Source organism: Nothobranchius furzeri, chromosome 19, assembly GCF_043380555.1.
Source record: "Nothobranchius furzeri strain GRZ-AD chromosome 19, NfurGRZ-RIMD1, whole genome shotgun sequence".
Lineage (NCBI taxonomy): Eukaryota > Metazoa > Chordata > Actinopteri > Cyprinodontiformes > Nothobranchiidae > Nothobranchius > Nothobranchius furzeri.
This window is the reverse complement of record NC_091759.1, coordinates 6,985,503-7,006,455: the sequence shown is the minus strand read 5'-3', so window position 1 is coordinate 7,006,455 and position 20,953 is coordinate 6,985,503. Positions and strand designations below refer to the sequence as shown.

Here is a 20,953-nt window from a genome sequence, read left to right as displayed (position 1 = left end):
CATGTCTCATAAAATATAGGAACTGAAATGTGATGAATCGGTTGAGATGCAGGTTTATGGGATAAATTTGAGCCTTTAAATGGTTTATAAAAGATAAAATATTAAAAATCATATTAGTCGACATTTCAAACCATTTTATCACATCAGAACCATACACAGCAGATTAGTTCAATATATATTTGAGATTAAAATTTGAACATAATCAACCTATTTACCTTCTACTCACCTGAAGACAGGCCTGTTGCAACAAGACTATTGTCTAGAGGCCCACCGGCCAGCTTGGGGCCTCCAGACGAAGACTGGTTATGAAATAAAGACAAACTGTGTAAACTTGTTTGTCTGCACTTTTCAATATTCCTGTTTTTATGGGATGATGGTGAGTTCCTAGCCAGTGTTCAAATATAAACATTACCAACATTAGTATTCAACACATTCTCACACCCTAAGCGTCGAAAAAGGCTGCGGGGTGACCAAGCATTTGTTTCTGAGAATGTGTATTATACAAGATATGTAAAGAGAATCTGCAATGTCCTGAAAACATTTTATTCATATAAAGTTTGGGCGAACCTCAACCGTGTGTGCTGTGGTTTATTTGAGTGCTCAGGGTGGCTGGGGGCTCCAATTTCATTTCCCCTTGGGCCCCCAAATGCCTTCAACCAGCCCTGCCATGTGATTAAAGCAGTCCCAGTTGTCTTTGAATGGACCTAAAAGGAAATTAAGTGAACTGAGTCATGGATTCCCCCCCCCCCCCCCCCCCAAACACTGACTCCTCACTCCTACAACTCCTGAGTAAACTCAGGAACAATATTGGAAACCAAAAAAGGAACACCACGTGATGAGCTGCAGTTTAAGCCATGTTTAACACTTCCTGACTCATGCTCACTGGTCACTCACTCGGTTTTTTTTGTCTCACTTTTGGAGCTTTGCTAGAGAACTTATTGCACCAACAGTCAGACACCCACGTCAGGTTATCCCTGCTCACACTTCGAGAACTACCCAGATCCGCCCACAATCCCCTGAGAGAGGAACCAGAGAGAGCCTGAAAGGGGAAGGAGGGAGGGAGAGACGGCTGTTCCTGTGTGCACGTGTTTGTGTGTATGACAGTGTGTGTTTCTGGGATGGACAAAAGGACAGACAAGCATTACCTGTCTGCTTCTCATCAACACTTTTAAGTGGTTCACTTGTTTCTGCACAGATTAATAAACAATAATGATATATTTAAATAAAAGCTTGTAAAAATACAGCGCATGTCTAAAATGAATCTAAGCACGCTTAAAGAACAAAAAGGTGTCTTTATTGATGTTTTATTGTCCTTGGAGAGTGTCGCATCACTACCGTGACCATCCTCCTCTCTGCTCACACACCACTGATCCTCTTTCCGGTACCTTTTGGCTGTGCGTTCATATCTGCGTAGTTTGCTGCTCGTAATCGTTTGTCTCCCTGCACCGATCCCTCTCCGCCCTCCCTCACTGCGCTGACACACTTGCTCTCTCACACTTCCACGGGCACGCGCGCGCTCACACAAACGCGTCTCCTCCGCACACACGCTCTCCATCCCCCCCGCCCCTCGCGTCTTGGCGCTGGCTCATTCACTCCGGTACTCCGTCCACGCACCGACTCCGACTTGAATCTGGGGGGGGCGGGGTTGGATAAATACCACCGAGAGGAGGCCACGAGCCACACTCAGACTGGACCCACTTGCAGTGCAAAAAGATCACAAGCAAGAAGACTCCGAAGCCGGGAGTAGAAGTACCAACATTTCTTCTGGAGCTTAGAGAGAAAAGCCTTTCCTTTGGTTCTTTCACGGACTTTCTGCTGGAGCTCCGATTTCATCGATTTGTCCCTCCGCTATAAGCCAGTTTCCTCTGGAAATAGCAGCCAAACAAAGTTGGTAGTAAACTCTTTGGAGTTTGGTTAGAGTCGCATTATTATTTCTTTGCTTGTGAGAGTGGACTGCACTGAAACTTGGGATCGACCCGACCGTCTCCTTTTGTCGGGGGTCGCGGGTTTGGATCTGGCGCATCCTTTCGCATCACTGCGAAAGTTTTTGGCCAGAGCGCAGATCTGAAGACTTTGAGTCGAGTCAGAGTTTGAGACAAACTCAGCAGCTGCTGCCGTCGAGTCCTGGTCCGAGACACGCGGTCAGAGAGCCACTGACAAGACGTCAAAGAAGACTTTTCAAGGTGAGACGAACTTTTATTTCCCTCCTGGGTGGCTTCTCTGTTTGGTGAGAGTGAAATGTGAACCCTAGAAGTGATCTTTGCTTGTTTTCGAGTTCGTTTTCAGCTTATTTGATGAGTTGCAGTAACTTGTCGCTGTCCGCGGTGCTGAAACTCTCTCAGCTTTCCTGTATTCCTCTGAGACGTTCATACCAGACGCCTTTGCTGCTTTCCTTCATTTCAGCTCCTGCCTTTCCATCCTCCTCCTGTTTTTCTCTCTTTTCTGGAGTCATTTGAAAGTTATTGAACCACATAAAGGCTTGAGTTTGCTGTTACTACTAACACATAAGCAACAAAAAGTTTTACAAAAGCTGCAAAAACTTTTTGTTGTGCTTTTTTTGTCTAAATATCATGCTTGTGGAACAAAATGAACATGCAATGCAAAAATCTTAAAGTTTAAAGAAATAATATTTGCTTTAGTCAACATTTTAACCAACTTCCAAACAAAAAGCAAAAGATGAACAGTTGAACAAATGTTTTAAATTTCCCTTTTGTGGCAGCTGCTATGATCTGTCTTGTTTTGCAGATTTTCTTTGGAACAGATTGGCAGCAAAACCTTAGAGAGGTCTAGTTTCTTGCACGTGTGTGGAAGTTGTAGCTCTGGGCACAGCAAATGGAAAAGGTCTGCAGCGGCTACACAAAATGCATTTCTCAATTTTGCACAAGTCAAATGCTTGCAAGGACAGAATAAGACCCAAAATGTCTCATAACCCTTCTTATTTATATGTTTCCTTGAGTCAGTTACATTTGCAAAAAAATACGTAATTAACTTAAATGATGTGAAGATCATCTAAACATCTGCACTCCAGGTTGCTTCATTAATCTTTTGACTTAAGCAGCTGCACGCATTCATCACCAGCCAGTGACGCTGTCACATCTCTGCAAGCACCTGCACATTCCTTATTTGCTTACTTGCTTCTGCGTATACGATGAGCTCTGTAAACTTTACTGAGATGTTGAGACAAGCTCCTACAAATCTGTGCAGTTCAGCATAAATAGAGGACATGGGCACAGATGGCTAACACAGAGCGTTTGTGTGTTTCACACTAATCTGCAGAAAATAAGTCTTGTCTCCATAACAACAAACTATTGCTCTTTCAGCTGCTCGATGTGCAAAGGAAAAAAAGAAAGAGAAATGTTGTTGATGATAGCAAATGGACATGGGGGCAGGCAGGTTGGGGGGAGGGATGTGAGACACAGTGGAGAGAAAGAGTTCTCCTGCCACAGCTGGACTTTTCCTTTCACGTCATTCCTCATCAGATGCCCATTCATGGAGCTTCCGGTTGTTGAGGGTTGTGAGAGAGACAGGCGCTGACACAAAGCAGAGGTCTTTGCTGCAATGCTCAGAGAGACGAGGGGAGGGGAGAGAGGAAGGGAGGGAAGCGTGGAACATAATCATGAGTTCTCTGCATGAAAAGTGCAGGTGCTTCTCCCAGTGACACATCAGTTGTGCAGTTATAAGTCTGCACCGACACGATATATTACTGCACAACCTGAGGGTTCTATCTAATTCCTGATCACACATCAGATTCAACAGGTTGTTCTGCAAAATGATTCTGATTGTTGCTGAGCAACATCTTTGCTTGTGCTGCTAGAAGTTTCTCCATTTTGATGTATGCAAACATTTAAACAGCTTCACTTGATACAAAAGGGGTCTGCACAATGTAGGAGGCATTTTTGTGATTTAAACTAAACATATTTGCATGATTAGTTGCCCAGAAATATATATAATATAAAGAAAGATGAGTGCACAAATCCCCTCTGCACAGTGGCAATTATGCATGCATTGGTTTGCATGCACCTTCAAATGAAAAATACGTTTGACATAATTTTTGTTTCTGCCCTCGTATTTAATGCAAAAAGCGTTCCCAAAGCAACCTAATGCATGCCGCTGCAGGATAAGTAACCCCCCCTTCTCACCATGGACACAGATGAACAAATTTTCCTGTTTACCGCCTAATAAAGAGGAGTGCATTGCACAAATAATGGCACTACCAAGCGTCTGTGTTGCTACTGGTGAAGCTTGCATGGACGTCAGACTGACGCACACAGCTAGGTGTGTGGGAGGAAAGAGCAAAAGCTTGGAGATGCCAGCTTGCTGTGAAGGACTGTAATTGCTCTGCCACAGCAATTATTTCCCGGGGAACGGGGCCTTTTTGATCAGTGAACATACCCTAAAGCGTTGAGATTCAGATCTGCGGCTGATCACTGCTGCTTTAGTTCAACGATGGGTCTAATTAAGATTCATCTCATAAACACAAGGAGGGAAGAACTCGCGGTATTTGGTGAAGAAAGTCCCACTTGTATCCTGTAACTCTAACAGATTTGTACTTTGTTTTATTTTACTTTCCCACAGATCCCTCTTTGTGACCAACATGATTTATTAAAACAAAAAATAACTACAGAGGGGTTTTGAAGATAATCTGAGATCTGAAACAAGTGCAGTAACTTGCAACAAAGAAAACAAAGAATCAACTATCCAAGCCGACCCGATGGCGTGGTCAGCTCACACTGGCCCCTGTGCGGCCCTCGTTCTGCTCCTCTTCGGTTTGACCTCCTGCACCCCCTCTGGCCCAGCCTCCGCCACCTGCGCCACCCTGGAGCAGAGTCGCTTCTTTGGTGTGTTCTCCTCCACGACCACCCTGCCTTCGTCCCCATGCTCCTGGACCCTCCAGAATCCCGATCCTCGCCGCTACACCGTCTACATGAAAATCACCAAGCCCACCGACTCCTGCGTGCCCCGTCACATCAGAACCTTCCAGTTCGACTCCTTCATCGAAACCTCTCGCACCTACCTGGGCATGGAGAGCTTCGACGAGGTCGTCAGGCTGTGTGACGCTTCCACCACTGTTACTTATCTGGAGTCCAGCAAGCAGTTCCTGCAGATTCGCAAAGTGGCCCCAACAAACGCTCTGGAGACCGTGGAAGAGGAGCATGGTGTCAGCGAGTTCAAGGCTGAGTTTCTGGTTGTGGGGAAGAGGAACCCAAGCATGCCTGCCTGCCAGATGTTGTGCCAGTGGCTGGAGAAATGCCTGTCAAGCAGCACCCACGACTATCCCTGTGGCATCATGAACACCCCTTGTCAGTGTTGGGAAGCACCAAAGAGGAAGCCAGGAAGCTGCTACAGGGGCGGTGTCTACGTTGAGAAATGCTCCTCAGTTCCCAAAGACAACGGACGTGATGCTGAGATTATCAGTAAGTCAAAGTAGAACAAAAAGTTTTTGAGTATTTTGTAACCTCATTTAGTAGAGCACACGCTTCGTGTTGTCCAAGCTCCCAGACTCTGCAGGTTGTTACCACACAGAGTGTGTCCTGAGAGCAGCTCTAGGTAATGATCCATGTCTGCAGGGCAGGTAGATGTGCACGGCACCCTCACAAAGTAATGAGGAGTAAATCACAGTTGATGGGGGTGTTTGGCCTAAAGTGGCATCACCTCCTGAACCTCACTTCTCCATTTTGTTTGGACCGAAGCAAAGCAGACAGCACCGTGTTTGTGTGTCAGATCTGGGGGGAGGCAGAACAGAACACAAAGACCTCACAGTCAGCTGGCAGTAGCGATCGAAGCACTTGTGGTAGTCATAGCAACGTGCCAGCCAGCCTCACACGGAGAGTACACAAAAGCAAACAACTTCAAATCAAAGAAAGGCATGCTGTTAAAGAAAATGTTACTCATGTTCTTGAAGTATAAATACTCTATCAGTAAGCCACAATAATAACTGTCTTTGTGCAGAGGGCTGGGCCGGTTGGGGCCGCTGGTCTGTGTGCAGCCAGGAGTGCGGCGGCGGAGTCCAGGTGCGCAGCCGAACCTGCCAGCCCGAGGACGACGTGTGCGCGGGAACAGTGGAGGAGGGACGCGCTTGCAACCCCCAGCCCTGCATCGGTAAGCCTCCCCACCTTTAATTAGGTCGTTAATTTAGAAACAGGGCTGCAGGCGGCACAGCTTTAATGGAATAATTGTGCAATTTTCAAATTCTCCCAGGCAAAGAGCGTATCAGGAGCCAGGGTCTGCGTGCCATTGTTGGTCTGAAGAGAGACGGCACTGATGAGTCAAACCTCGGAGCTGTTGCCCCTCAAACAGGTGAGACAACACCTGTGACTACAGCTCTAATTGAAAACAAATGAACACCTCTCTGACTTGTTTATTAATCTGTTAACAGATGCAAAGACAGACGAGTGGGCTGCCTGGAGTGCATGCTCAGTCACATGTGGAGAGGGCTGGCAGAGTCGTACCCGCCTCTGTGCCACTTCTTCCTTCAGCACCCAATGCACCGGCCCCCTGAGAGAGAACCGGCCGTGCAACAACACAGCTGTCTGCCCTGGTGAGTGTGTGAACCTCTAACACGTGCTGCACAATAGAGCCACTAATAGTTTATTTTCCAGGGATGTGTATTTTTAACATTCTGGCGATACGATACATATCACGATACAGGGGAGACGATACGAAATATCGCGATATATTGCGATACATTCAGTCAGACGTTACAAGCAATTTTTTTACTGAATTTATTGTAAGAATGTTCACTAAACAGTCCAAACTGATACATAACATGTTTAACATGAGGTATCTGAACCATGATGGAGGGGTTTACAGTTCAATGGTGGAAACAAAACCCGTTGCACACTGCTGCCAACTAGCGGGTGGCGATTGAATTGCACAAAACGAAAAGAAAATACACAAAAGTTTGCATGTAAATTCTTTCAAGAATTAGATACACGGCTTTTGAATATCAATGTAATAATCGCAGGAAAAAATATCACGATATATTGCCATATCGATATTTCAGATACACGGCTTTTGAATATCGATATAATATTGTTGGAGAAAATATCACGATATATTGCCATATCAATATTTTCTTACATCCCTATTATTTTCATTCAGCAGCAGGCATACATAAAAAGTTGACAATAAGAACATTTGCATGCTGAGATTTGAACTGAATGGGGGAAAAATGGCTTCTTTTGATTGTAAAATAGCTCAAATTTCTCTAAAAGTGCCACAAATTTTTATGTTTTCTCTAACAAGAACAAGACAGAAGCCTGACACTGTTTAACTAAAACCATCACCCTTTGTGTTTGTGAAGTGGACGGCGCTTGGGATGAATGGACCCCCTGGAGCTTGTGCTCCTCCACATGCGGTCGCGGTTATCGTGCACGCACGCGCACGTGCAGGCAGCCCCAGAACGGAGGGGAACCTTGCCGCGGCCCAACAAAGCAAACTAAGTTCTGCAACATCGCTGTCTGCCCAGGTGAGTCCAACCAACCGGTTGCATGAAAAAAATGTGCACTTTTCACCCGTTCATCAAAGGGATTCATTTATAATTAAATAACCTGATTGTGTCACCGTCGTCACAAAGGCAGTGGCAGGTTGCAATTACGTCCGACTCATCAGAATAAGCTCGTGTGTGGGTATTAGTCAGCTGCTTTCTAACAGCACCGCGTGACTCACGCCGCGCTCATGGTCACTCTGAAGAAGTTTTCTCTTATTGTGCCTCCCACTCTTGTGTATAAAATGTTTGACTTTGTAGTCACAGCCACACAGTTTCATTGTCACTCTGTCCTCAGCAGAAGTAGCTGTCGTCATTAACACGACAGTGCTTTTATGTAAAGAGTTTTATTTATTTTTATCCTATTGCTTTAGTGCATTTGCATTTTACTACCAGCAGGAGTCAGTGTTTACCACATGTGTTGATGTCTGACAGAAAGAAGATGCCAAGTCAACATTGAAAGGATTATTGTAGGGTTAGGGTTTCAGTTGAGCCAAATTAAACACCTTAGTGGACTTTAAACTTTGCATTTCACCAAGTAGGTTATGCAAAGTGTCCTCACTGGTTCTGCTTCTGACTCTCTTGTGTACTTGTTCATCTGCTGCCCTCTAGTGGACGGATCCTGGAATGAGTGGTCCACCTGGACTGCCTGCTCTGCCTCCTGCTCCAACGGAACCAGGCAGAGAACAAGGGAGTGCAACGGGCCTTCCTACGGTGGCTCTGAGTGCCACGGCAGCTGGAAGGAGTCAGCAAGCTGCTTTCTGAAAGACTGTCCTGGTAAAATATATATATATATTTAAATGTACTTTATTCCGTTTGTCTATTCAGGTGAAAGAAAAGTTAAAGGTGCAGCGTTAACGTTGCTTATTCTGTTTGTAGTTAATGGAACCTGGCATTCATGGAGCACCTGGGGCAGCTGCAGTAGGACGTGTGGTGGAGGCGTCCAGCAGAGACAGAGAGTGTGTGAAGGGCCTTTCTTTGGAGGAGAAACTTGCCCCGGTGAAACCAAAGAGCAGAAGCGCTGCAATGAGAAAAGATGTCCTGGTCAGTGGCTCCAACTCAATAAATGACTGAAACCTCACCACCCCGGGGTAGAAAAGCTAACAGAAGAAACTCATCACATCACGTTTTATTACTTTAACCCCTCAGAGCCCCATGAGATCTGCCCTGAGCAGAATACTGGAGATGTTGTGTGGAAGAGGACTCCTGCTGGAGACGTCGCTGCTGTCACCTGCCCCGCTGATGCCTCAGGTACAGAGACACCCCGGGTGTTACTACCCCTGCATATTCAACAATTGCATCATCCATGCTAACAGGAAGTGTCCACTTTTCTTCTTCAACAGGCCTGATTCTGCGCCGCTGCACCCTTGATGCTATTGGGCTCGCCTCCTGGGAGAACCCAACTTACATCCAGTGTGTCTCGAAGAACTACGAGAACATTCAGATGCTGGTGAGTAAAAAATAATAATCTGGTGCTCAATTTCTTACTGGTTAAAAGTTTAAATTAAACAGTCGTCTTTGTGTTTTGCAGTCAAGGGACTACATCTCCAAAGCGCAGATGGGGCAAAGCATTGATGGCGTTGCCGAAGTGATTTCCCGCCTGAGATTCTCTTCTGATGAACAGGCTAAATACAGCGGCGACCTCTTGGCTGTCATGGAAACCCTGAGGAACACCACCGAACTGTACAAGGCCACCAGGCTGAGGCTGAGCAACGCTGATGTGGAGGTAAGCCCGACTTCGAGCTTTCACTTCAAAATGAGAAAAGGCTTTTGAGTCAAAGACAGCACCTCGTCTTCTCACACCTTTGCCTGCTATATTTAATGATTTGTAGAACTACGTCCAGACCATCAGCAACTTACTGAAGGAGGAACATCGCGACAAATGGGAAGAGGCACAACTGGTGAGTGATAAGAGGGTGTGAGATTGGAAAGGAGAGGGGAGGACCAAACTTTTTTTTTTTTTTTGGGATGAAGTTTTGGTTATGAAAAAAAAAGGCAAGGAGAAAATCACCCGAACTAAAAGAAGTGCAGCTAAATGAGTTTTGGATCTTTTCAACATCAAAATGAGAGATAATCTAAATTAGAAGTGCAGTTTTTTTCACTGTTTCATTGCTTAGACAGTGTTTTCGGACCACCTGTTGTTAAATTTTCCTCCACACTCTAATGACGTTGTTAATGTTCCTGCTAAACTCATCAAGCTTCCCAAGAAATACAAGCTCCAAAAAAAAAAAAGTTACACGTACGAGCCGAAATGGAGAGGCTGAGTTACCAAGGCCACTGCATGTCTGAATCAGGGAAAACCACTTCCTCCCACTCTGCAATCTGTGACTCTCCACGCCATCCTACATACCGATGGCTGTTGTGTAGCAACGCTGAGGAGAGTACATCGCATGCGAGCACACACCTAGCGCCCACGTTGCTGCAGTTCTGCGTCAGACACACGCAAGTCAGGCAGCCCTCCCTTTCACTGAAGATGAGACAGAAAATTTAAAAAAAAAACTGTAAGAATCAACAGCATGCCCATTTATGGCTGTAAGGTAGTTCTCGGGCTGCATAGCAGCAAGTAATGTGCTTTTTCTTCTCATTTTTCCCATTAAAGACTAAAAAGCTGTAATTGTGCAGTGGTAGACTGTCAAGACCTGAGCCATAAACGATTAATCGGTTTGACACTTTGATGCACAAATTAACCAGATGAATCCACACTTTTCATTATCCAGATGGGCGCCAACATGAAGGAGTTCCTCCGCCTCGTGGAGGACTTTGTGAACATGATCGGTGTGCAAATGAGCGGCTTCCAGGACATTTACGAAGTCACAGAGAATTTAGGTGAGCTCCCATTTCCTCCCGTCTCTCTCTCTCTCTCTCTGCTGGGGTCAGCATGATGTGTCCTTCCTGCAGAGTTCATCCATCTTAATCTGAGGCCGCATAAGCAGCAGCTGAATGCATCAGTTATCATTCTGACAGATTGTCAAGTCCATCAGCTGTGCTGCTTGTTCCATCTCTGGGACGTTTTCGCAAGTCTATTTGGCAGAACAGAGCCGACGTATGGCTTTGTCGTGAACTTATTAATCTGTCAGATGCTGTAAGAATAATTGAGTGTGAAACGTAAAGTGTCACGCGCTCGATAACTCCATCTTCTGGGAGTTTGTTGGACTGAATCTGCCTCTAACAAAAAAAAAACCTTTGTGCTTCTTTCTTCCTCTCAGTGCTGAGCGTCCACAAACGTCCAACATCTACAAGCTCCAACTTCACCTTTCCTGTGAAGGGATGGAGAGGTATGCTGGACTGGGTCAGAAGCTCCGAGGAGAAGATTTCTGTGTCCAGGGAGGCTCTGTCCCTCAAACAGTCAGGTAATTTAGATCTTCCTTAAAGGAGAAATCTGGATGTTTTTCTAACAGGGCTCCATCTAGAGGTGGAAATGTGTATTGCACTTGAAGGGTAACGGTGTTTTTCTTTCTCAGAGGGCAACGACGCTTTTGTGACCGGAATCGTCCTCTACAGAAACCTTGCTTCAATCATGTCCCTCCAGAGGTAACGCGGTTCTTCTGCTTCTTCAAAACAAATCCTCCGGACACAAGGCGGCGCTCATTCTTGCAGAACCAAACATAACTGTACTCTTTTCTTCAACAGTAACACCACCATGCTTAACTCTAAGGTGGTGTCGGTGATTGTAAAACCCACCCCGACCCTCCTGTCATCGCCCGTCGAGATCGAGTTCCCCCATCTCCACAACGTGAGTCTTATGCAAACTATGACACACACACACACACACACACACACCTTCCCCGGGTGTTTGCGCAGCACAGCACACAGAGCCTGACATTTTCCTGACATTTCATACAACCCTGTGACTTTTACCGGTTGAAGCCCGGCAAAGATCACAGCAGCACAAACAAATGGTCACTAAACGATGACGGTGATGATAAATCAGGCGCAGTAATTAGATTACTGGTTTTAGTTTCATGAATGCAGCACAAGATGGGGAGATGAAAAATGTGGGAAAGCTGTTGCATCTCACACGTTTGTAGCGAGATGTTCCGTACCTGCTCTTACTGCAGAGAGTCCTGACACTTCCCTCTCCATCTGACTTCTTCTTTGCAGGGCACAGTCAATGAAACATGCCTCTCATGGGATGAAAGTGACACGTAAGTGTTTTTTTTTTTTGTTTGTTTGGTTTTTTTGCTTCTTAATTTCACATCTGATCATCAGTCATGTTTGTTGATTTGATGCTACTTGTTTATCTTCATGTTTCTGGACATTTTTGAGTTGTGCATCTGCTCCAGTGTGGCCCTTTAATGGCAAAGCAACAACTTTTCATCCCTTTGTTATGTCAATTATGACAAGAGGGACAGAAGGAAATCCTTCATGTTGACCCATCTCCTCCAAAAATTACCTGGACATGTCAGCACAACCTCTCCTGACACATTTGAAGGTTTACTAAAACTTGCATGCATGTGCAGGACCGGTAGGAGATGAAAACCCACTCTAGTCAAATTAGATACGTTTTGGAAAGCAGGTGTGAATAATGGCAGGATAAAGATGGAGGTTAGAGGTCAGAGCACTCCGATCTTCATTACTAAACAGTCATACATAAACATGCCATCCAAGAAAAGTGTCATGCTGCTCTGCAGGCTCCTCAGGCTGCACCTGCTGGCTGGTGCCACCTCCTATATAAAGTTCAGCCTATAAGCCCGAGGGTGCTCCTCTTGTGGCATCTGCTGCAGCAAAACACAATCACAGACTGTTGCAGAAGAAATGATTATAATTCACGCAGACTGTATGATCGCCACCGTCTGGTTCTGCACAGGGAACAGTTTGTCCTTTTTCCTGTTAAATGTGGACAAATGGGGCCAAGTGGCTCTATTTTTAGAGAAACAGGTTAAAGTTAAAAGACAACTATGCATCAAAGAGAATATTCAAAGGAATCCTGAGATGCAAAATGTGTATTTATGTTATTTAACTTCTACGTGTGAGAATCTTATGTTGGATAATCGGTTCTTTTATTTCTACACAAAACATTTCACCACTCGTTTCTAAAATAGCCCCGTTCTGATTGGAGATCAGTCAGATCTCTCCTCTCCTAACTCCTCTCTGCCTGCTCCTCTCCCTTCTCCTGTGCAGTTCCTCTCTCCTCGGGTCTTGGTCTGCTCGGAGCTGCAGAGCGGTGCCCGTTCATTCATTCAGAACCAAATGCGTGTGTGACAGCCTCTCCACCTTCGCCATTTTAGCACACACCAACTTGGACTCGGTAAGTCATCCATCTGATCGCACTAGGGCTTTATTTTTTCTCCTCTGTCGTGCCTGTTAAGCGTCTCCTGTGTGAGGATGTGGTGCGGTAGGAGCAGGTTGTTGTTTTTTTAGCGCTGTGCAGCAGCTCTGCTTGCCTGCGCGCCTTTGTCTTTGTCCAGGTGCCGCTGAGCGGAGAATCGCAACCAGCGTTTATGCTTTTCTAACACGTTTGTGTGCATGAATCGGGTTTTTAGTAACAGATTAGGAGCTTTCCTCTCGACGGAGCGTTTCTTATTTGACGCTTGGTGCAGGAAAAAGAAGTTCTGCATGAAATAGATTGCTTTATTTTGTGAAGGATTTTTTTCTTTAATGGACAACAAATCATGTCAATTTTATTGCAAATTGAGTTCTGATCTGCATTTAAATTCTGATCTTGCATTTTTTAATCCTAAATATTTCATGATAGATTAGCAGAACAAGCTCGCACGTTGGTGATTAAAAAATAATCTATCTTTTTCATGCACAAAAAAATTATTTTCCTCCTTATGAAGCCTCGAAAGCTGATGGTTGTCCAGTTGCTATGGTAACGGCATCTGTAGTGCTGGTGTAATTTTTTTTTAATAACTGAGATCCTGAGGGTTAAAACCTCACATCCCTCCCCCTCCTTCTGTTTCTTTTATTCCCCTCTGACCAGCCTCTAAACACACACACACACACACACACACACACACACACACACACACACACACACACACACACACACACCCTGCTGAGATCTGATGGTTTTTTATGTTTTATTTAAATTGGCTTACACGAGTTGTGAGGCACTGCAGTGTTTTTCTGCTGCTGAAGCCTTGATGCGTATTCCCTAAGTTGATGTTTACATCCCAGATTTGATTTGTCTCAACATCGCTCCCCATGGCGATCAAACACCCCACCCCCAACCCCCCCTGCAACAGCACAAAGGCAGCTGAGCCAATCATTCCTTCTGCCAATATCTCTGAATTCTCAATTACATACACCCCAGCTCCCCACAACACCACCACCCTCCTCCTCTTTTTGCCTTCCTCTTCTTCGGCCACGGCAGCACAAAGATTTAAGATGCCAGAGAGGCAGACAGATGAGAGACAGACAGGTGTCTGGTCATGCACTGATCATGGTTCCTCTCTTCTTTGCTCCTGCCTCTCCATGCTTCCTTTGATGTGAACACTTTTTTAGTAATGTCTTCCACCCAATTCCTTTGACTACTTTAGGGCGTCTGAACACATTTCTCCATCCTTTACTTGCTCAAAACGAGATCACGTGGTCTGGTCAAGGACAGACTTCATATTTAGGGTGCTCTGAATTTCACTCGGCAGCCAAGGGAACAAGATTCGACCCAGATACGAAGGCCGAGAGAAAAGGGAACACGGCATCAACTGTGTGATGCTCCATATTCTCCATAAATCATGTCAAAGAGACCACTCACGGCTCGGTTGGCCATCTGTGTGAGGCAGCTTCTAATGGGGATTTTTGAAGCAACCCTAACCCTGCGTAGAAATCCTCAGGTCAAAGACATGTTTAAATAGACAGGACTGTCCCTTTAAAATGTAGGGAATGTCCCAAAGTGATAAATCAAACGAAAACCGAAGCGGTTTCTATTCGAGTCCCTTCAACTAGTGCTAATTTGACATCTTCGAGTTTTATTATCCCAGAATGTTTCACTGGTTTCCCATCCGTTCACCCTTTCCGATCCTTATTTCTCGATGAGGGAGCCTTAATGATTGTCATCCAGCTCACACGTTGCGGTGATGACAACAAGATCAGAGGTGTGAGAGTAACTCGATGCCTTGTTAGATCCTGGAGAGTAGGTGTGACACAGCCGAGGATCACACAAGCAGAACAACCAGCGACCACATGCTGGTGGATTATGGAGATGTGTAAGCCATGCAGCAAGGGTGCCGTGAAAGCCTCAAGGAGCTGAGATTTGTGGGCGAAGGACAGAATTGACCCGGCGGCCTTCGGGGTGAACGAGCAGCATGGACGACAGGCAGTAAAACAACCCCCTCCCCTTGTTTATGCCTCCTGAAGTTTGGTGCCGAGGCTGTTTGAAACATGGGGCGGTCACCACCGCTGGCAGTAGCAGGTGCTAAGCTGCTGTCAGAGATCAGCGCTCAGATTAATGCGTAGAAGATAATAGTCCACCTGTTAACCGCCCCCTCCAGGGATCGACAAAAAGCTGCCAGGTTGGCACGACTGCACCAAAATTGGGAGCAAACAGGAGGAAAGGGGGCTGAAGGAAGCATCACATAGCTGGGAGAGCTGTTGCAGCTCAGACAAATGACTGAAAAACATCCGCACTTCCTCTTTACGCCATTTGGCGACTCAAATCTTTATAAATGAACGCAGCAACCATTCGTTAGTTCACCGTTTTATCTGTTTGACACACTCACCTTGAGGTCACCTTGCCCGAGCTGTGGCCTGATTGTGCCATTCAGCTGTTTGCCTTCAGGGAGCTGTCTGCTTTCCCAGATAGCACACATCTACCCTAGTGCGCGTGTGTGTGTGTGTGTGCGTGCGTGTGTGTGTGTGTGTTTAACAGGGGTGTGCATGATTCTCTCTGCTGGTTTGCCTTCTGCATGACTGTCTATGTGTTGGTAATCGTTGCTAAGAGGCGTTGTTGGTCTTGTCTTCCCTCTGCAGGTCATGGACAAGCAACTGCTCCCGTCCGTGACTCTCATCGTCGGCTGTGGGGTCTCTTCTCTCACCTTGCTGCTCCTCATCATCATCTACGTCTCCGTTTGGAAGTAAGTCGCCCCACGAGCGAAGTCCGGCAGCCGTTTTGGACCCTAATATTATGTGATAATATCCTGTGGTACCTTCCTTCTGCTGAGGTCTAAACTCCTCTCTCTTCTTTTCAAAAATTCCAGGTACATTCGCTCAGAGCGTTCAGTTATCCTCATCAACTTCTGCCTCTCCATCATATGCTCAAATGCCCTCATTCTTGTTGGACAAACTCAGGCTCGCAACAAGGTAAGCCAACCCAAAACCTTTGATTTTTTTTTCCTACTTTTACCAAATCTTTGGTTACTTAGAGGCTGAGTTCTCACCTTCTCTTCTTCGTCTTGGATCCCACAGGTGGTGTGCACTCTCGTAGCGGCTCTCCTCCACTTCTTTTTCCTCTCCTCTTTCTGCTGGGTGCTGACTGAAGCTTGGCAGTCCTACATGGCTGTCACTGGTCGTCTGCGCAACCGCATCATCCGCAAGCGTTTCTTGTGCTTGGGCTGGGGTAAGAGGACAAGGCTTCCCAATGCACTTTTGAAAATTTACAATGAGTGATTTCATTTTCTAATCTTTAATCCTTTTTTCTGCCTTGCAGGCCTTCCTGCTCTGGTAGTGGCCATCTCTGTTGGTTTCACCAAAGCTAAGGGATACGGCACCGTCAGCTAGTACGTTCACTCGTATATTTAGGATCTTTTCCTGTTTTTCATTTGAAATTTTCTAGAAAACTCGAGTATTTACATCATTATTCCTTCTCTTTCTCAGCTGCTGGCTGTCTCTTGAGGGCGGGCTCCTCTACTCCTTCGTCGGCCCAGCTGCAGCTGTTGTTTTGGTTCGTATTCTGAATTTGTTTTTAATTCAACAAAGAACAAAGTCTGCCTTAAATCCCATCGTTACATCGTTTAATCAACATTTGTATTCTTCAAACAGGTGAACATGGTCATTGGTATTCTCGTCTTCAACAAGCTCGTTTCTAAGGACGGCATCACCGATGTGAAACTGAAGGAAAGAGCTGGGTAGGTCTGCACATTGGAGTATCGTGCTTATCGCCCGCATCGGCGGTCGTTGCAGCTTCACTGATCTCGTGCTTTGATCATTGAGCCTGACAGTTGAACAAGCAGCAGTTTTGACTAATCTCTCGCTTCCTCCACCCTGCAGGGCATCGCTGTGGAGCTCCTGCGTGGTCCTGCCTCTCCTGGCTCTCACCTGGATGTCCGCTGTCCTGGCCATCACAGACCGCCGCTCTGCCCTCTTTCAGATCCTTTTTGCCGTCTTCGATTCTCTGGAGGGTTTCATCATCGTCATGGTGCACTGCATCCTGCGCAGAGAGGTGGGGTTTAAAAGACCGATTTAGTTGTCTTCCATCGGGTTTCGTAAACCAGAACATGGTTAATAATTTCCCGAATTCTTTATCGACCTTTAGGTTCAGGAGGCTGTGAAGTGCAGAGTGGTTGACCGCAAAGACGATGGAAATGGAGACTCTGGCAGTTCTCATCACAATGGCCACCCCCAGCATATGGTACATTTTTTTGGCTGATTGCCTTTTTAATGTCTTGAGTGCTTCTTGCATTTATTCTTAAAAGGATGTGTGCATGCATTAAGTGCACTGACTGAAGGCTTCTTGTTCTTTTATCCTCAGTCTGATCATGAAAAGGACGGAGACTCAAGCAGACAAGGTAAGCCCCCATTTACGGAAACCTTCCTCTCTTGCCTTAGACCGTTTCTTTTTTCATTTGCGTTTCAAATTTGCACTCAAGCATCTGATCGAAGATAAAACAGAACGCATTCATCCATACGGCGTGGTTTATTATCATTTTAACTCTATTATGATTTTCTTCCTCTAAGGAATGAAGAGCTCTTCTGAAGAGAAGATGCTTCCTCCTCAGCAGCCTCTTCCCATGGGCTCCAACTTCCACACCCTGCCATCCAAGGGCAGCCACATGCAGGCTGTCCCTGAGTACTCCAGCCACACGCTGACCCTGAAGAGGGAGAAAAGCCGGCTGGCCGGAGGAGTCGACCCATCCTGCGGAAAACCCGTGTACGTCTGCGAGGGGGAGCTCTTCCAGCAGCTGGATGCGGATCTTGCCCTGGCTCAGGCCGAAGGCAGCCTCTCTGATGGCAGCGGCTACGTCGTCATGCCCAACACCACATCCACCTTGAGGTCCAAGCCCAAGGATGACCCGACAAAATACAACATCAACGTAGAGCAGCTGCCACAGGCCAGACTCATGCACCTCGGCGGGCCTTTCGCAGAGCCCCAGGCCGCTTTTGGGATGTCGTCGATCCCTCCCGACCAGGTCAGCGTGTCGTATTCGGAGAGAGACTCTCCGATCCAGAACATCCACAACATGTCCAGCGAATCTCACATCACCCACAGCAGCTTGGAGAACACCTTCGAGTCCATGAACTCAATGATGTCCAAGAGCGAGACCATCTCCACTCTGTCCATGAGCTCCTTGGAGGTAAAAAAACAGATCCCATTATTTATCTATATTTTATTCTTTCAGGATTTTTCTACCACGAACGTCAATCTAACAACGATTGTTTTCTTCTTTTTCCTTTGCAGAGACAGAAATCTCGTTACGCCGATTTGGACTTTGAGGTGAGCACCGTTTGCTTTACTCTCCTCGATCAAACTTTTAAAGGATGCATCTTTCATGCACCTCAGCAAGCACTGACCGAGGAACGCTTTTATTCCTCCTGCAGAAAATAATGCACACCAAGAAACGCCACCAGAACATGTTCCAGGACCTCAACAGGAAGATGCATCACGTCGAGAAAGACAGAGAGTCTCCTGCTTCTGACAGCAAGGTAAACACTCCGTCGTGAAAAGGGGCTCATCATCTGTTCCCACTGACACTCATTTTCAGGAGATGATTTAAAAAAAAGAGGCAAAAATATGAAAAAAATCTGAAAGAAAGAAGTAAAAATGACCTTAAAATCGAAGTGCAACATAGTGTTGCGAGCTATGATTGTCAGTAGCCGGAGGTCATTTGAACAAGGATGTATTTTCTTCCTTCTTACAGTCTGTGAGATGGAGTGTGTCTTCTGGAGGAAGTGACAAAACAAACCACAGCGTGAGTGTTTGTTTACAACCTCACCCTCTCAAAGTTCATTCCCCGTAGAAAAGAGACACACCTTTAGCTATTGCCTCCAGAACAGCTGACTTATTCTCACCACCTTCATCCTCTTTAAATCAGAAATTGCTCCATGCTGATGAGTGACACAAGTCCTAAATTGCCTTTTCTTTTTTAATCAACAGGATAAGCAGCAGGCTCCAATGGAGAGACCATGGGAAGGAGTCCGGGGAATACCCCAGTCACCCCCTGCATGGGTGCGGAAAGATCTGGAGCCCCTAGCCTCCTCGCCTCTGGAGCTTCACTCTGTGGAGTGGGAGAAGACAAGCACCACCATCCCCTTGGTGGGGCAGGACATTATCGACCTGCAAACAGAGGTCTGAGGAGGAGGAAGGAGGCTGCTGAAGCCACCTGATTTCACCTCAGTCACCTCTTTTGGTTTGGGAATAGCATCCTTCAACGGAGAGGGTAGAGAAACCAAAAAAGGGTGGAGAGTAGGTCCCAGAATCATTGTCTTCAAACCCTCAACCAGAGCAAGAAAGGGAGAGAGGGAATGAGAGTGGGAGTGCTGGAGATGTTTAATGTAGCTTCTCTGTGTGGACTCTGAAAGGTCAGAAAGGGTTAATGGAGCGATCCGTGGCGTCCATGGACCGGGACTGTCTGTGGCTCCATTCATGCTTCACTGGGAGATTCCTGAACCCTGCAGCGTGGGTTTCAGAAGATGTGCTCGACGTGTCCGTGCTTCTTTTGCTCCTTCAAAGCAACTTTGGAGGAAAATAAGTGACACTGAACTGCTGCGTCCTCCCTGCTTCTCAGGAGGAGCAGCCCAGAACTTCTGGCTGATGTTTCAGCTACGTTACCTTCCAAAACAAAGACAAGGCGAATGAGAAAAAAGGGACTAGTTTCATGCTCCTGTGGTAGATTGGGCACACTTTTAGTTTTTGTGCATCATTTTTGCTTTATTTTGAGTCAGAGCAGAAAAGAAGACGTTACCATGATGCTTCTCGCCAATTTTATCACCATAGTTCTTATTTTCTTTAATAATTACTGTTCCTGCTAAACATAAAATACTGAATTTTGGTTTTCTACTTATTTCATTACTGTCAGACTCCGTGTTTACTGTTTTACGTACATGTTTACCAACAAAATGCACCGCAAACAAAAGCATCCGTCACGTGTTGCGAGCCCATGTGGACTGCATCGGGACAAACATGTGGAGTGGTGATGGAGACGGCGGCTTAGTGAACCAACACCAGCACCAGGATGATCACGGACTCAGTGCACTCTGGGAAACGCTGGCTGGCACTGGCACGAGGTGCAGGCTCTTCCATGTCGTACATGTGGATTTTAAAAAAGGAGGCCTTTCATCATCGCCCGTTTTGTTTCTCAGCCTTGCAGGACTCTTGGACTGAGCGGAGGCTCCGGGTCCTCGAAACTTCAACACGTTAGTGTTTTTCTGCCATCAGTGTGAAATAGTGCAATATGATGGGCGCTTGATGCTCAAGCAAGACAGATATTACGAGTTTTTTTTCCTACTGAGATTTCAAAACTTTTATACCATCTTCCATATATTTACAGAGCACATAGATGCTTTATGAGAATATTTATAGCAAATCTGTAGGAAGGAATTTATTCGTTAGAGATTTGTTTGCAGAACACTCCATATTTGGAGCTCTCTGTGATCAGTAGACAATTGTACTTCTATAACACATTAAATAGAGTGAATGATAGCCTACAGTTATCTCCTATGTGCTTCAGGATATTTGTTATTACTCTGAGCTGAAAGGCGACAGGTAATAGAACCTCATGTCTTCTGTAACGGCGTGTTACTGTAGCCCACCTGTTCCCTTCACCCTGACCCAAAAACCCCCCCTTGAGTTACTGGTATTGAAAACCCTGACTGTATTTTCATGTTTTTTATGTCCCGTTTAACCCGTGTTCATGTACAGTTTTCACAGCACAAAAATGAATGTGACTTCTTTTTAATAAAACAAATCTATATTACATAACATTTGATGTCTTTGATCTTTTATGCACTCAAAAAAAAAACATCGAATTGATTGTTTTTTAGAGTCAAACCGGCAACTTGACTCAGGTTTACCTTTTAAGAGTGTAAAAGCTAAAAAAAGAAAGGATGGATAAGTGAACAGACATTTTGAACCACATGAAGGCTTCAGGCTCACTTACCTAAATATAGATGGGATTTGAAGGTACATTCAAAAGGAATCACTTAGATGATAAAAGTGTTCTATTTCCATCTTAGCAGAGCAAATCAGAAACAAAAAGAAGCCGTCAAGTTGATTAATGAGAAAACAAAATTCGACAGAAACCGATTTAAATATAGCCGGGCCGTTACTTCAGGTTCAATATCGCCTTCCTGCTTTCTGTTCTCCATTTAATC

The 20,953-nt window shown here is 45.7% G+C and overlaps 1 protein-coding gene across 2 annotated transcripts; it reads left to right on the top strand.

The window, feature by feature from the left end:
• Positions 1 to 1,661: 1,661 nt before the first annotated feature.
• LOC107394554 (adhesion G protein-coupled receptor B1a) lies at positions 1,662 to 20,561 on the top strand. 2 transcript variants are annotated; one of them, XM_015973539.3, is made up of 32 exons: positions 1,662 to 2,183; positions 4,576 to 5,414; positions 5,950 to 6,099; positions 6,199 to 6,297; positions 6,377 to 6,538; positions 7,304 to 7,468; positions 8,099 to 8,263; positions 8,366 to 8,530; positions 8,636 to 8,737; positions 8,830 to 8,936; positions 9,018 to 9,212; positions 9,319 to 9,387; positions 10,204 to 10,312; positions 10,693 to 10,836; positions 10,948 to 11,017; positions 11,117 to 11,219; positions 11,588 to 11,631; positions 12,608 to 12,734; positions 15,398 to 15,501; positions 15,625 to 15,727; positions 15,833 to 15,983; positions 16,074 to 16,143; positions 16,241 to 16,307; positions 16,406 to 16,491; positions 16,634 to 16,805; positions 16,899 to 16,994; positions 17,115 to 17,151; positions 17,321 to 17,937; positions 18,042 to 18,077; positions 18,182 to 18,286; positions 18,502 to 18,552; positions 18,738 to 20,561. In XM_015973539.3, exons 2-32 carry the CDS (start codon positions 4,712 to 4,714, stop codon positions 18,933 to 18,935), a joined length of 4,572 nt encoding a protein of 1,523 aa, XP_015829025.3. In that variant the 5' UTR covers positions 1,662 to 2,183; positions 4,576 to 4,711; the 3' UTR covers positions 18,936 to 20,561. The 2 variants fall into 2 exon arrangements, with proteins under 2 accessions (XP_015829025.3, XP_015829026.3); XM_015973540.3 differs by lacking the exon at positions 18,502 to 18,552.
• Positions 20,562 to 20,953: the final 392 nt, after the last annotated feature.